A 16,611-nucleotide genomic window follows, 5' to 3' on the forward strand; every position below is an offset into this window, starting at 1 on the left:
TATGTTCTCTGCCCCTTTCTCAATCTCTTCTCCTTATGGGATTCCTATAATGAGAATGTTATTACATTGATGTTGTCCCAGAGGTCTCTTAAACTGTCCTTATTTCTTTTCTTTTTTTTTTTTTTTTTGCGGTACACGGGCCTCTCACTGTTGTGGCCTCTTCCGTTGCGGAGCACAGTCTCCGTACGCGCAGGCTCAGCGGCCATGGCTCACAGGCCCATCCGCTCTGCAGCATGTGGGATCTTCCCGGACCGGGGCACAAACCCGTGTCCCCTGCATCGGCAGGCGGACTCCCAACCACTGCACCACCAGGGAAGCCCTGTCCTCATTTCTTTTTATTCTTTTTTTCTGTTCTGTTTCAGTGACTGTTTTTACACCTTTAAACAATTTTAACTCGCCTAACTACACTGGCGGGCACCTCCAGTACAATGATGAAAAGAGGGCGATAGAGATATTCTTGCCTGGCTCCTGATCATACAGGGAATGTTTCGTGGTTTCACCATTAGGTATGATACTCACAGAGGACTTGGGAGATGGACCCACTGTGTCTCCCTCACAGTGTATTAGAAGGAGGAGCGAATGAGCTATTGTTTGGAAACAATTTAAGACAGAGCAGAGAGCCCATTGCTACCTGCTCTACTAGTCTGTCGTGACAAATCCCCAGATGCCTTTTGCACCCCTCGGGGATATTAAAATGGTACCATATCATCTTGTCACAACAGCCAGAGTCTCACGACCCTCATTTCCCCTCTGACAGACAGCCAGGCAGCCAAATCCACTGCGTCGTGGAGATGATAACCTCAAGCAGTGTGGGCTACGCCTCATTTCCCAGGCTCTGGTCGACTCTTATTTCTAACAGTGTTTGATCCCAAGTTGTTAGTCAGAGAAGAATCCAAGCCACACACCTGAGACCACTCATTACCCGGAAATAAGCCCCTCCTAGGATGTTAACACTTGTTTGTGTTTTGCCCGATCACCTTCTTTAGAAGAATGGGGAGGGTATTTAGGACATAGATTAAAAGGTTTTTAAGCAGGAGGAATGGGAGGAAAATGTCTTAGATTGTTCCAGATACTGACTGTTGAAAAGCCTGTATACTGTCCGAGCAATTATGTATGTTACTAAATGCCGCCTTGGAATATTGTAGAATTTTATCGAAACCGACAATGAGGGCAATGGCATTCTTCGACGACGGGATATAAAGAACGCGCTGTACAGCTTTGATATTCCCCTCACACCCAGAGAATCTGAGAAGCTTTGGATGAGGTGAGTGGTATCTGAAAACTGGCTTTTCATTCCGGACGGCCAAATTCAGCACCAGGCTTTCGTCACTCCTCAGGGGTCAGGTGGGACCAGGAATGGTTTTCCTACGGTTGTATCTGTCCTGTTCCCCTGTAGAAAGAAGCCTTGGCCGACAGGCTGGCCTTCAGGAACGTGGGGAGCCAGGTAAACACTTGTCACCAGTATTAATTATTAGACTTGAGAGTTTTTCATTTCCAAGGAACTGGGAGTTCAACCACATCCTTTTACTGTTTCAGAGAACTAAGTCCCTCCCCAAAGACTTAACTCTAATACAAGTAGCTCAGCAGACAGATCTGCAATGGGTAAAGGGAAAAGCAGTCTCTCCCCATCACCTAAAGATGGAAATCAATGTTGCACAACTGTTTTATAGATCAGTAATTTGCTGGAAGAAAATCACCAAAGTTTTGGTAACTTGGAGTGGTTTCCCAAGGATGTCTTAAACTGAAAATAGTACCTAATATTGACTACATTTTTCAAAACGTGCTTTAGATTTAGCCGTTTTTGAACCAGGCCCCCAGTTACAACATTCCCTGTGTAGATGTTTAAGTTTCAAGGTGCACTAACAATGCGGTCCATTTCCAAGTTCCAGATCTTTGAATTACTTCCCTTCATTATATGTTAGCTGCCACTTGCATCCCCCCAGAATCGTACCCCAATATTGCATGTCCTCTCTGAGGCAAGCCCATGGAGCAGTTCATGTAGTATTTCAGCTTTTCATCTATTCAAAGGGGAAAGCTGCAATGTTGGCCGAGTTTAGAATTAGGTGGGCTGTTTTGTGTCTAATTTAGAAAAGCAACTTGAAGTTCTTACAAAATCCTTGGTTTCTTTTTTGTTTTGGTTTGTTTTTTTTTTAGATCAGTTCCAACTCAGGGACAATTTGGTCTCCCTACCCGTTTTCTCTTTTGATGGACTAGATGAGTGGGTTCATCTGAGTAATCAGAAGATGGGGTGCAGTGGCCAAATGTGTGGAGCTCTCACCATGTAGACCTTTGGATGATGCGGAGGTGACTGTGTGATCCTGATGCTCGGGGAGCTGTCAGGGGGCAGGAAGCATTCACCCCGATACCAGGGTGCAGAGTCGCCTGTTATAAATGCCAGAGGAGGGACATGTTGAGCAGAAAGGGAGACAAAAGTAGGGGTGCTGGGGGCCGTGGAAGAGCAGGAGGCTGTCGTCATGGTGGGAGAGAAGTTGAAATTGTTCCAAAGGTCCAGATGGGGAAGGAGGGCTGCCTGACCCACAGGGCGGGAGGATGGGTGAGGCATTCTCCAAGCAGTGCCTGGGCTCCAGGCTGAGAAAGGAAAGGCGAGGCTGATCACCTGGCCGCAGTCCTCCCTTGCTGGCAGTATTAACGAGACATTTGGAAACAACAAAATGTGATGTGGATCAAGCCATGCTTTAGGAAGACTAGTCAGGAAGCAGTTCAGAAAAGGGATTGGTGGGGTGTGGGCATCGGGAGACTGTGGTCTCCATCAGGGAGGGATGGGACGGGCCCTGGAGCTGGGTGCAAGCTGCAAGAATGAGGGGTGTAGGAGTCAGGTGTCCCCGTGAGGGTTTCCGTGTGGAAGGAGAGCCCGCTTAGCCCTCTTCCCGACGGGGGACAGAGCAAGGTTCCATGTTCATGGGAGGGAGACACTCACTGTTGCTTTTGGCTAAAGTTTCTTTATACATGTACTAACATGATTAAATACACAAATATCTACCCTGTGCGGAAAACTGTTTGAGATGAGAATTTCATCTACTTTTGTTTAGCCGGCTGTTTGCCGTGGATGGGGAGTGGTTGAGAGCTCTGCAGCCAGACATGCCTCCACCCCTTATAGCTGTGTGGCCCCTGTCAAGTTACTTAACCTCTCTGTGCCTCACTCTGCCCTGCTGAGTTAGCTCAAGTGGTGTATGGATCAGGGTAGGCTGACCGCGGTAACAAACAAGGCCAGCATCCCAGGGGCTTGCCCCATAATGATGTCACAATGTAGTGTGGGTGTTGGGGAGCTGTGTTCACAGTCATTCAGGGACCAGGAGTCCCACCATCCCTGGATCTTATGTGTCTACCAGCAGAGAAGGGAACAGAGCACAGAGGACCCTCTGGTCAGCTTTGTAAGGACCAGGCCTGGAAACATGGCCGTCACTTTGCCCAAATTCTTTCGGCTAGAATCCCTTGATGGCTGCACCCCTGCAAGGGAGGCTGGGAGGACCAGAAGTCTGAAGGGGGATTGCGCTGTTACTCAGAGGCCAGGAGGCTGCTGCCCCCCGGGCTGGAAGAGCAAGGGGGGAGGTTACACAGAGAAAAGGGAACTGCTCCCCACCGGCGACCGCAGGGCAAAGGGGAGGCGGTATTTTTCGGAGACCAGGAAATTGCCTCCACTCCTGACGCTGTCTCGGAATTTGCGGGAACCTCGACTGCTGTGCTGAGCCGGAGCTACGGAGCCATGACAAGAGGTCCCCTGGGAACAGCCTGGCCCTGCCCTCTTCCCACCTCCAAGGGCACAGCTCCCTGGGCGCAGCCGGGGGGCAGCTGGGAAGATGTGCAAAGGGCAAGCGCTGGGTTGAGAGCCACCAGATGAACGTCCAGCCAAAGGGCAAAGGGTGTGTAACATTCCAGGGCTGCGGGGTCACCTGGGTGGCCAGGCAGAAGGGGAGGCTGCACATCAGCTGAACCACATCGTGAAGGGCAGGACAAGGTAGGGACCCCATCCTGAAGGCCAAGTGTTTAGTGGGGAAAGATGGAGGAAGGCCCACGTTCTAGAAAGATCACTCTGGCCATGGGGAGGAGGATGAATCGCCAGAGACGGGGAGGGAGGCACAGAGGTGAATTCAGGGCTGTCTCGGTGTTCTAAGCAAGAGGATGGGGTGACCTTCCCTGGGTGGTGCCTGGAGGACTGGGACGAAAGTGACAGGTGTGAGAGAGATTTAGGAAGTGAACCCGCAGCTGAGGGGCTGTGCTCTGAGGGGGCCTGCACCCTGGCCCATGGTGCCCGGACTGAGCTATGTGACCTTGGGCCAGTGGCTCACCTTCTCTGAGCTTCAGTCATCTCTCCAATGGGATGGCAATGGGGACCAAATGATACAAAGAGGGTACCTGGCATAGATAAGCGTAAAAATTAGTAGCAAAAAGATCATATAGATTTGAAATTATTTTCTGATTACAATATTAATGCACACTCATTTTAGAAGACTCAGAAAATCCAGAGAAGCATAAAGGAAAAGAAAAGACAACAAGAAAGCAGCCATACCCCACTCAGCAGAGATGATAAACTTGGTGGTGTGGTTTTTTTCATCCATTGTGTAGGCGTTTCCATTATCTCGGTGAGCCGTCCTCACCCTCATTCCACCTCCTGGCCTGCTCCTCTCAATGGCTCAGCGTTTGCTGACCCTGACTCACCCTGGTCCACTCCCTCCAAGTCCCCGCCTGCCTTACGAAGCAGGAGGGCTAGGCGGCAAGGCGGTGGCCAGCGCCAGGCTGCGCAGGCACCAAGGAGTCTCCTGCAGTCGCCGGTACAGGGGGAGGGGCATTCTCCCTCCTAGCGGGAGTGACAGGGACCCCCGGCAAGGCAGGGAGCAGCTGGGGCCAACGTGACACTCTGCCAGCTCCCGGGGTCTGCTAGTGAGAAGAGGAAAGCCCCCGCCAAAACTGGGTAGCTGGAAGTGAGGAGGAAAATAACATTCAACATTCTTTCGAAAACACAGAATTAGAAAATAGAGAGAATATAGACAAAAACTTGTCAGCATCCATTGTTCACTCAACATTTATGAAGCACCTGTGAAGTGCACTCTTTCAGAGCTTTGGGTTAGTCTGGCAGGTCTTGTTTACGCTGGAAGTAAATGAGTGCATTAACTCCCAAATCTCAGTGACCTGGCACATGGATGCTTAGTTCGTATTCACACAAAGTCTAGCATGTCTAGCGGCTCTTCTGGACCGTTCTCTTCCAAGTGGTGATTCGGGATCTGGCTTCCAGTTGTGGTTTCATCCCTCAGCAGGGTCCCCCGGGACCTGCAGAGCACAGGACCGCACACGGGCTTTGGCGGGCTTTGGCCCAGAAGGACACACTTCTACCCACAGCCTGTGGCCCAGGGCCGGGCCGTGGCCCCAGCTAACTGCACAGGGGCGGACAGAGTGGGGAGCACGTGAGTGTTAAGCAAGCCTGGCTCACCGAGGGTTAAAGGTATACAACCGTCAAGCCTGAAGGAGGCCGTTGTGAAAAGAAACCCGGTAACTGAAGCCAGGCAGGATCTTTTAGCACGAGATTTCAGGAGCAATGCATTTGGTTTTGGAGAGACTGCCGAGAATAAATTACAAGATGAAAGTGCATCCATCCATCCATTCATTCATTCATCGGAGCAATCATTAAGCACGATTTTCTTGAAACTTTCTAAGTTGCAAGCCCTGTGCTAGATTCTGGGGTTCCAGAGATGAAGGTAGCCTCCACCCTCAGGTTGCTCACGACTCAGCCAGGAAGACAGCAGCTGCATGCCAGGAGGGAGAGGCTGGGCAGCCCGGGCTATGGGTGTTCAGAGAGAGACCCCCAGGAGGTGCGATGCCTGAGTTGAGGCTTAAGAAACAGTCATTAGCCAGAGGTGGGGAAAGGGGGTCCTGGTGAGCAGAGAGGCCCAGAGCCGGGGGAGTGGGCGGTCCCTGGATTGGAAGAGGAAGGATGCTGCTTCCATCAGAAGAGCCTGAGGCCCAGAGCCTGCTGGGCACAGGGCACCCCAGGACCAGGGCACAGAGCCCTGGGGGGCACGCCCTTCGGGGGCGCTCAGTGTTCTGAGCCCCTTCTGTAGCCTCATTTCATTGGGTAGAACTCCGCTATTTTAGATCTAAGACCAACTTTGCTGAAAAACTATGAAGCCAGTGTATTATAAAAATGCACAGACGACTCAGGTAGGACAGCAGCAGCCTGGGAAACTTGCATATAGATGCCAGTCGTGTACAACCAGCTGATCACGCAGACCTGGCAGAATGTTCAGCAGATAATTAATGCCCAATTTATGCACATTTCTTGTTTGGGTAGGTAAGTTGTATGTTAGTATTCCAATATAAAAGGCAAAGATGGGCTTCCCTGGTGGCACAGTGGTTGAGAGTCCGCCTGCCGAGGCAGAGGACACAGGTTCGTGCCCCGGTCCGGGAAGATCCCACATGCCGCGGAGTGGCTGGGCCCGTGAGCCATGGCCGCTGAGCCTGCGCGTCCGGAGCCTGCGCTCCGCAACGGGAGAAGCCACAACAGTGAGAGGCCCGCGTACCGCAAAAAAAAAAAAAAAAAAAGGCAAAGACTATTCAAAAGTCCCTGTGTCATGTGCATCGGCCCACGGGAAGACATATGACTCTCGGTTAACGTGAAGCTGGGTCATCTCTGTTGCCTCAACCAAGGCAGTGTCTAGAGAGAACCTACCCCGTGCCATGCTGGTGGAACACCTGGACCAGGAGAGCCTCTGGGTGGGAAAAGCTTTGAAAAGGTTGAAGGAACAGTTCAGAAAAGAGAGGATCGAATGGGACGTGACGGTCGGGGATGAGTTAGAAGAGCTGCACGTGAAGGAGGGACTAGCCGGACAGGCCCTTAGCTCCGCATAAAGGACGCCTTCGTGACCAACATCGTCTCAAACTCCACTGGGCAGTCCCTGAAGGAGCGGGTTTCCCATCTCTGGCGTGGCTTCATCCAAGGCCAGACCACCGCTTACTGGGGAGCGTAGGGGCTGGATTGTGGCCCTGGATGGGGATGGAGCCCATGGTGTCTCATCTGTGGCTCCAGCAGGACTGGCTGAATGTGCCATTGGGCACTGCCCCCTTAGGCAGCTGGACATTCTGTGCTCTGAAGGGCAGCTCTCTGAGCCACCGGACCACCCTCACAGGTGGTCCCTGAGAGAATCCCTCTGTCCAAGCTGCGTAAGGACCACGTCTCCCTCTGCTGCGGACCTGGGTCGTCAGTGGGGCTTGCACCAGACCCTCTAAATCTGGGGTCAGTGGTGCTGGAAGATTCTTCTGTCATTTAGGTAAGAATCAAGTGCTAAACTGAGCTTGAAAGAGTGAGACTTTCTCAGCACAGCAATCGATGTGGACATATTCAGATCATGTGTACAACCAAATTGCTGTGTGTACAATAAATGGGCAGCGTAATCTGATTATATCATAAATTAGTGGCCATTGCCGTATGCAAATGAGAGTTTTTATGGGTCCTCTGTTTATGTGCACGTTTTTCCTGGCACATCTGTTGCTGAACCCTTTTAAAATTCAACCTTTACAGGCAAGTTGATTTTTTTTTAATGTGACACAAAGGATTATATGATGAAGGGTGAGGTTATGTAAGCTGAATTAACTCTCTTATTATTCACATTCATAACAATATTTTAGTTGCAATTGTGCAGTCTGGTCTTCCGTTCCTTGGAGATGCGAATAGAATGTTTATGATCTTTATTAATGAAGTAATTAAGAAGTGTCTTTTCATTCAGTTCAGGTGTCACAATTGAGAATTTGTTGTTGGGAATCTCGTGAGCATCGCCCGCGGGGATGGCAGGCCTTCCTTAGGGACACGTGCCCTTCATGTTCATTGCTCAGCAGCCAGGTATCGATAAGGAAGTTTTGCGAGGCATGTTGCTGGGAACTGTGGGTTCGCCCATCAAGATAAACGAGGCACGGTTTCTCCTTGAGAAACCCACCGTCGAGCAGGGAGGGAAGACCCGGACTGAAGCGGGGGAAGCAGAGGTGGGATGTGGTTGAGCCTTTGGGTGGTGAATAGCAGCGGCAAACACCAGGCCCTGGTCCCAGCCTCCACCCGCACTCACCCCGCTCCCCGGTCCTCACACACAGGCTACAGGGATCCAGGGGAGGCGGAGATACAGTGCTTTTGCCTCAGGACGAGAGAGAAGCCCCAGAAGAGGCGCCCTGCTGGCCAGGCCTTGCTTGTCAGGCGGGTGGTCTGTGCACGTTCTCTCAGGAGCCCCCCTGTAGGGGTGGGGAGCCCCCTTGGGGAGCTTTCTTCTAGGGGTGTCTTTATAGAGTTGCATCACAGCAGCACTCTGGTGGCATCAGGCTGGTCACGGGCCTGATGCAGCTCAGGGAAAGACCCACGGCCCTGGGATCGCCCTAGGAGCTCAAGAAATGGCAACCCTCCCCTTCCCAGGTGCACTGATGGAGAACGAGACTCTCCTTCCTGCAGCTGGCTCGTCACCAGCAGTAGGAGAAGCCGTTTGCTAGAGGCACTGGCCCTTCGTGCTGCCTGGCACATAAAGCCACTACAAGCCTCGGGCTTCCTCTGGTGGGTGGGTCGCTTTGTTTTGTTTTAGAAGGAAAATAAACTGAATAAAGGTAGAATGGTACTTTTGGGGGTCGCAGGCACTAAGGTCGTACTAATAACGGACACCTGGAAAGGTCTGGAAGGGCTTCCCAAATCCTTAGTAACAACGACAGCACTGGGGGCATGATTCGAGCCAGCAGGTCTCAGAGCGCCCTCCCCCTCCATGCTGCAGGCCAGGCGAGGAAACCGAGCCCAGGTGGGTGGGTGGCGGGACCTGGCCAGCGACTTCAGGCCGGTGAGCTGGCGTCTCAGACATCGCCGCCCTCCCTGCCCCTCCGTCGCAGGAGGGGACTCTCCTCACCTTCTAGGACGGAGCACCTGATGAAAGCAGGCCTGGATGCTGGGAGGCAGGTGGAGGTGAGACGCGAGGCCCAGGGGCGCCGCAGAGGGAGGGGTGGGCAGGGGGGCCTCGGGAACTTCTCACCCCTCGTCCTCCACCCAGCACCCCAGCCCTGGAGGACAGGAAAGTCGGGTAAGTAAATCCGTTCTCCTAGTCGTTACTCAGTTGGGAGGGTCGCAGGGGACCCGGTGCGGGGCGGCGGCCAGCGTGTGGTCCTGCAGCATCTGGTGGGCGGCGGAGAGCAGAGGGGGCCCTGCTTCACACAGGAGAGCCCAGGGCGCCTGGCTCCGCCCCACAGGCACCGACAGCGGCCGGATGCAGCGTGAAGCCCCCGACATTGTGCAAATACCGCCTCAGCCCTCGGAACGCTGAGTTCATCTGGGAAAAGCCCCGCCGGAAATGCCATTTTTATCTGTTAGAGGAGGACCGAGATCTTTCCGTGAAAATAAATGCTTCTTTTCTTTAAAGAAAATTGGCAATTTGCCTTACAATTTTTTATTGAAGTAATTCTATTCTATTTGAATGCTGTTGGGAGATAAAAACCCTCCATTATGCCTTTTTTAAAATGAATTACAATTTAGAAAAATCCCAATAATAGAAAATGACATAAAAGGTACATAACATAATTCTTATCTTGTTTTCCTTACTAGTCTCTCTCGTTGGTTGTATGTAATTGGCATCTCTTCAAAGAGAAAATGGGGAATTGGAATCAAGTGGCATTCATTTATTTGAGTTTTAAGATTGAATATGCTTTTTGACGGCTTTTCTTCTGAACCTTAGCATAGTTCCTCTTACATGTAGGTGCTCAATAAAAGACCGTTGAATGAACGGAAGGGTTGGTTTTAATTTTCCGTGATCACAGTCGTATTTCTAACAGAATGACAGAGGATGAATCCAGTTGCTTTCTTTGGGTGGACCAAGATCACCTTGTGTGAGGTGACCTTCCTGTTGATTGATGAGCCTATGGATAGCTCAGGTTCACCTCAGGTCTGGGGTAAGGCTCAGGATCCTGCGTTCCTGACCCCCGGGGAGGCTGGTGCTGCAGGCCTGCAGAGCACACAGGGTGTGAGGAGCCAGGCAGACGGAGTGCAGACGGTGTTAAAGCCCTGAGCACCTCGCACTGGTGAGAGTTTTGTTTGTCTTTTTTTTTTTTTTACAACTTTATTGGAGTATAATTGCTTTACAATGGTGTGTTAGTTTCTGCTTTATAACAAAGTGAATCTGTTATACATATACATCTGTTCCCATATCCCTTCCCTCTTGGGTCTCCCTCCCTCCCACCCTCCCTATCCCACCCCTCCAGTCGGTCACAGAAGCACCCTCTTCAATGAGTGGTGCTGGGAAAACTGGACAGGTACATGTAAAAGTATGAGATTAGATCACTCCCTAACAGCATACACAAAAATAAGCTCAAAATGGATTAAAGACCTAAATGTAAGGCCAGAAACTTTCAAACTCTTAGAGGAAAACATAGGCAGAACGCTCTATGACATAAATCACAGCAAGATCCTTTTTGACCCACCTCATAGAGAAATGGAAATAAAAACAAAGATAAACAAATGGGACCTAATGAAACTTCAAAGCTTTTGTTTGTTTGTCTTTAAAGGTACGACACCAAGGGAAGAGGGCACATTACTTACCAAGAATTTTTACAGAAATTGGGAATTAACTATTCAGCGGATATTCATCAGCCCTACGCAAAGGATTATTTCAGCTTCATGGGTCATTTCACGAAGCCACAGCAGGTGCCAGAAGAGATGAAGGACCAGAGCGCGGAGAGGGCCGCGCCGGCCGGGTGAGTCTGTGAGCACACGGCCCGGGGGCCGGCGTCCGTTCCTCGTTGACCCCTGCAGCACTGGTTGTTCTGAAGTGGTACCTGCCAGTGCTGGCAAAGCTGCCGTGAAATTGTAACACTCGTTCACTGCTGTAGGTTCTAGAAATCGGCGCTAAGTCACAAAGCTACAAAGGAGTTAAAGAGCTACAAGCCTAGCCCACCCTACCCAGTCACACTCTCAGGCCACCCTTGAGAACTGAACCTTTGAGGTGTTTACTAACCTAAGCACCTGGCCCCTCCTCTGGACAAGTAGAATGCAGGTTCCACAAAGACATGCCTGTCTCCACCCAGTTCAGAACAGTGCTTGACGCCTAGTAGGCACCCAGTGAGTATTTGTCCAGTGAATGAATGAAGGAACAGACACATTCTTTAACTCAGCAGTTCAACTTTGGGGACTTTATCCCAAAGAAATAACGCGGAAGAGGCCAGCAGTTTAGCAGGTGGAAGGTATGACTTGCAGTGTGTCTTCAACAGCAGCAACAGAAGGACACCTGTTGGCTTCCCTGGTGGCACAGTGGTTGAGAGTCCGCCTGCCGATGCAGGGTACACGGGTTCGTGCCCCAGTCTGGGAAGATCCCACATGACACGGAGTGGCTGGGCCCGTGAGCCATGGCCACTGGGCCTGCGCGTCTGGAGCCTGTGCTCTGTGGTGGGAGGGGCCACAGCAGTGAGAGGCCCGCGTACCGCAAAAAAAAAAAAAAAAACACAAAAACCTGTCAATCCCAGATGAGGGCCTGGCTTACAGAGCGTGGCCCCAAGGAATATGAGGTGGTATATGCCAGTTTCAACCATCACCTCAGACACTGTGGGAATGTCTGTGATAGAAGGCTAATTGGCAGTGAAGTTTTAAACAGTCTGTATAGGGACTTCCCTGGCGGTCCAGTGGTTAGGACTCCACGCTTCCACTGCAGGGGGCTCGGATTCGATCCCTGGTTGGGGAACTAAGATCCCGAGTGCCCCGTGGTGTGGCCAAAATAAATAAATAAATGAACAGTCTGTATACCATGATTGGAGCTACACCAAATGTACGTGCCTGTCCACAAGATGCTGCACAGAAGGTATCGTGTTGTATTTGGGTGGTGGGACTGCACGTTGATTCCTTTCAGAGTTTAAAAGTAGTCACTAATGAAACTAGTCACTAATGCCACATTTTAAAATTCTAAAACAATGGATAAAGAAAATGTGGTACATACATATACAATGGAATATTATTTGGCCATAAAAAAGAATGAAATATTGCCATTTGTCATAACACAGCTGGACCTTAAGAGCATTATGCCAAGTGAAATAAGTCAGACAAAGAAAGACAAAAACCATATGATCTCACTTATATGTGGAATCTTAAAAAAAAAAAACAACCCAAGCTCATAGATACAGAAAACAGATTGGCAGTTGCCAGAGGTGAGGGTAGCGTGGGCTGCTGAAGTGGGTGAAGTGGGTCAAAAAGCACAACTTCCATTATGATAGAAATAGGTCCTGGGGATGTGACGTACAGCAAGGTGACTACCGTTAGTAATACTGTACTGCATATCTGAAAGTTGCTAAGAAGGTCAATCTTGAAAGTTCTCATCCTATGGATGGTGATGGACGGTAACTATGCATCTTACAGTGTATACAGGTATCTAATCATTATGTTGTATACCTGAAACTAATATAATGTTATATGTCAATTATGCCTCAATTAAAAAAAGGAACATAGGAGAAAATTTTGCCGCATTTGATGTGACCCTAAAGTGGTGGGACAGACTTTCTCAATCAGTCTCGGTCCTGGGTGGCCGCCCGCCAGCACTCCCCAGGCCTGGGACCCTGCTCCCCGCTCCAGAGGCTTACCTCCCTGGCACTCTCATCTGTGTGTCTGTCCATCTCCTGTCTGTCACTTCAGCTGTCTGTCCCCATCATCTCTGAATGAGTGAATGAGCTGTTGCTAAAGAATCCCCAGAGGAAAGAAGCACTCCAAGCACACAGGGATGAAACGTAATGGCTAAATGGGGTTTAAGAGAAGGGCAGTTTGAACACACCCCTGAATTATGTCTAAGTTACTGAGTTACGAAGCCCGAAGGCAGAGAATGGAGTTGGTGAAATTTCAAGTAAAAATATGCACAAGATTGGTATAAATATCAAACATGCCATAAAGGTAACGAAAAAGTGGAATTTATCTTTCCCAGACAGGGCTGGCCTCGTTACCCACACGTGTCTTCCCTTCCCTCTCTCCTGCCACTTGTGAGTAATGAGGCTCTGGGAGGCATCTCACATCCTCAGCATCGTCCGCATGTTCTTCCTCTTCTTGTTTCTGTTTATTGTGCGATCATGGATCTGTAGCTGGGAGAACTACGTGCCACTGGACGAAGCGTTTCAGATCATCAAGCTCCGAAAACTGATTCACACTCACCCGGTCCCCTGCCACCATCACGCTCTCTTACCAAAGAAGACAAGCCGATGCATAAAAATTCATGACCGGCTTCTGTTTCCTCAAAGATGTCAGATTGTGAAATTGTCAAGTCACTTTGCCCTTCAGGATGGCCCACTTTTCAATTTTGGTGTCAGTGGGTCTTCCAGATAACCCATCAGATGCAGTGTGTCCAGCACTTTTAACCTCCTCATTTATACTGAAGCTTTGATAAGATCAAGAAACAGGGGTCATGTTCATTCAAGTGACTGAAATTTTATGTTTGCCTCTTAAATCTAAGAGTTTTAATTTTGTTTGAAGTGGCCTGAATACATTTTAAAAATTCAGAAGAATCCTTTTCTAAACCCATATTTATTTTCCAGAGTCAGACCAGCAATAGTGAACTAGCCGCAGAAGCTCAGCCGGCTGTTCTCAAATGCAAATTGCGAGGCACAGGAGCAAAACCAGCCGGGCTGCACAGGGTTCTCTCCAGTTCTCTCCAGCGTGCCGGCCCGGCTGTGTGTGAGAGGGGCTCTGTGGCCGTCCACCGGCTGTGCCACTGCCCTCTTTGCGCTTCCGTCTCGTTGTCCAGATCAGGGACCAGACACTGTGTGGGCTGACGCGGGTTCTGCTTGGCAGCGTGGCGTGATCAGAGCTCCGAATCCTCACTTATTCTGAGCACATATTTACCCTGCGAAGGAAATAATCACTGCCTGGAAACCAGTCCAAGAAATACTGAATGCCTCAATTTTCTAAAAATATGTATCTCAAAAAAGTTTTGATTTTTTTATACCTTCATTTACTTTCATTTTGAAGGATTAAGTGGAATATAATAGTTGTGATCACGAGTAATCATTTTGTAGGATGGGACTGAATTCAAAGGACACCTGTGAGGGAATCCAGGGCGTTGCTGCTCTTGGGATGCATTCCCCGGACAGTTAGTGAAGCTCATTTTTATCAGCTTCTCGAAGACTCACACCAGCCAGCTCGGAACCGGAGGCCATCAGGGGAGGGAGATGGTGACCCATGTAGCTTCAGGGTCCAAGCCTCCCTCTCCCCCCAAATATTCCCTCAACTTCCCCTCTTCTGATTTCTGACTCCTCTGTTGCTATGGATTATTTTTTCCAGGCACGCTCAAGGAACAATTTGTGGATATGTATCCACAAATACATATCGGAGGTGGTAGACAATTACCAGCAAAGACGTGTTTGGAGTTTCTGGCATATCCTTTTCCCTGAGTAAGAACCTCACAGCCGAGCTTGAGTCAGACAGGCACAGTGCTTAGTGTGGTAGGAAGAGCTTTCTGGGACCTGGATGAGCGAGTTTATGGAATATAATCCATCCCCTGTAGGTCAGGTGTATGACTTTATTCCTAAAAATGTCCACACTTTTTTATTCCCTTATCAATAATTTTTTTTAAGTCTGGGAAGAATTTTCCTGAAAGACTGAATCAGAAACACATTCCCAAGAAAATCAGCCCTCGAGCACGAGCTGGGGCTACAGCCGGACGCTGTCTCTGTCCCAGCAGGGGAAAGCTGGCTGAGCCCGGGCGCCTCACAGGCCGGCACTATCTGCTTCCTATAAAACGGGGATGATAATTACCCTCCTCCCTTGTAGGGCTGTTGAGAAAAATAAATGGGAGAAGGTACACGACGACAGCACAGCTTCTGGTTTCCCAACTGATACACGCAAGTTATGGGCTGTGCTTCTTAAGAACAAAGGACCTGGACCCCCGCCCCCGTCAGCGCTCACTGACCAGTCTCTCTGCCCTCCTTGGTTCCCGCTCCCGCATTCCTGCCTCAGGGCCTTTGCGCTGGCTGTCCCTGGGCCCAGAGAGGTCTTCCAAGGGTAAATCCCCACTGGGTCCTTGACCTCCCTGCCATCTCTGCTCAAGTGTCACCTTCCCCAGTGAGGTCCCCCTGCACCCCCTACTGGGAACTGCAGGCCCCCCTACCATGGGCATTCTCAGCCCCACTTGTGGGTGCTCAGCTAACCCCTGACCCACTCTGCAGGGCACTGTTGTCTTCCGTTTATCGTTGGCCTTGCCCCAGGGAGAAGGTAAATTCTTCTAAGGAGGCCTCTCTCATTCACTAGGTGTATCCTGACACCTAGAGCAGTACCTGGCACGTGATAGGTGCTCAACGAGTCTACATCAAGAGGATGGAGGTGTATTTCCCGTGTCTGTAATATCACTGTATTTTTAAATGCTTGGCTCCATTTTTAAAGTACCCATTTTAGTAAAAAGACAAGGTTGTAATTTCTCTAACATAGTTTTGCTAATGATAATAATAATAAAATGGTAATGATAAAAATTATTATTTTTTTTTCCAGAATACCTTTCAATGTAAATGTTACATCAAGGCTGCAAAGCATCTTCAAAATTAGTTGTCAGATGAAGCATCAAATCATCACATTAAAATGATCATGGAACTCTTGCTTTAAAGAAATTATTTGTTTTCCCAGTTTTAGTGTGTGTCTCAAATGCATTCTCTTTCAGGGATAAGCTTAAGGACCACTATCAAGATATCAGCAAGGCACTCACCAAACTAGATAAATCCAAAAATGGCTACATATCCTTATGCAAGATGCAGAAGTTGCTGCAGGAGTGCGGCTGTTCTCTGAAGGAAGAGGAGCTGGCCGATCTTCTAACCAGGTTTTCTATGATGAGGCAATACGTTTCTTACAGCACTGAAAATCAAGTTGTCGCATTGCTTTCATGAATTTCTTCTTTTCCCGTCCACTCAAACGGCCTTTCGGCATTGAAATAACCTCCATGCCACCAAAAACTCAGCCTCTATCTGTGTACAGAAGTAGAACGGTAATGTTGTACTCATAAAACTTATATAATACTATAAACCAATGTGACCTCAATTTAAAAAAAAAAATGAATGAATCTTCAAATACTCCTCTGGCTGGGCTACGTTCTAATGGGTTTGAGTCAACTCAAAGCAAAAAGAAAGCAACTTGACAAATCCATAACTTTTCCTGGTGTGTCTCAGCAGCATAATCATCCTTTTTTAACATTATTTTCATTTCACCCAAGTTATTCATGCACTTGGGCAGGAGTCAAGTCGTCCTGCAAGGCTTATTTAAAACAGCAGTCCCCTGCCCTGCCATCCTCCCCATATCCTCCCCAGAGTCAATAACTCCCAATGCTTTAATTCATATATTTTGGTACTTAACTCAGTAGTTCTAAGTGACAAGCTTATACAGCCACTTCTTGATTTTTCACTTCTAGGCAGTGTCTATCAACTTCCTACCAGGAAGATGCGGATTTAACTCTTTTTCACCCATCACATAACCACCAACCACCTCACCCCACAGCCTCCACCACCCCGTGGAGACACATGCAAACTTACCCCGTTGTCCCCTCATATTTCTGTGTCACAGTTCGGTGTAGTTCAATATTCAGGCTTTCTATTACTGTGACTAGCTGATCACTTTTCTTTTCCCATAGAACATTCTGTTTT

At 49.3% G+C, this 16,611-nt stretch overlaps 1 protein-coding gene across 1 annotated transcript in view; it reads left to right on the forward strand.

The window, feature by feature from the left end:
* EFCAB6 (EF-hand calcium binding domain 6) overlaps positions 1-16,611 on the forward strand; it is a 212,234-nt gene that overhangs the window by 144,318 nt on the left and 51,305 nt on the right. The window contains exons 19-21 of the mRNA XM_081247831.1: positions 1,146-1,264; positions 10,528-10,716; positions 15,639-15,794. Coding sequence (XP_081103957.1) covers positions 1,146-1,264; positions 10,528-10,716; positions 15,639-15,794 — 464 coding nt within the window. The remainder of the gene's footprint in view (positions 1-1,145; positions 1,265-10,527; positions 10,717-15,638; positions 15,795-16,611) is intronic.

Source organism: Mesoplodon bidens, assembly GCF_964165515.1.
Source record: "Mesoplodon bidens genome assembly, chromosome: 11".
Taxonomy (NCBI): domain Eukaryota; kingdom Metazoa; phylum Chordata; class Mammalia; order Artiodactyla; family Ziphiidae; genus Mesoplodon; species Mesoplodon bidens.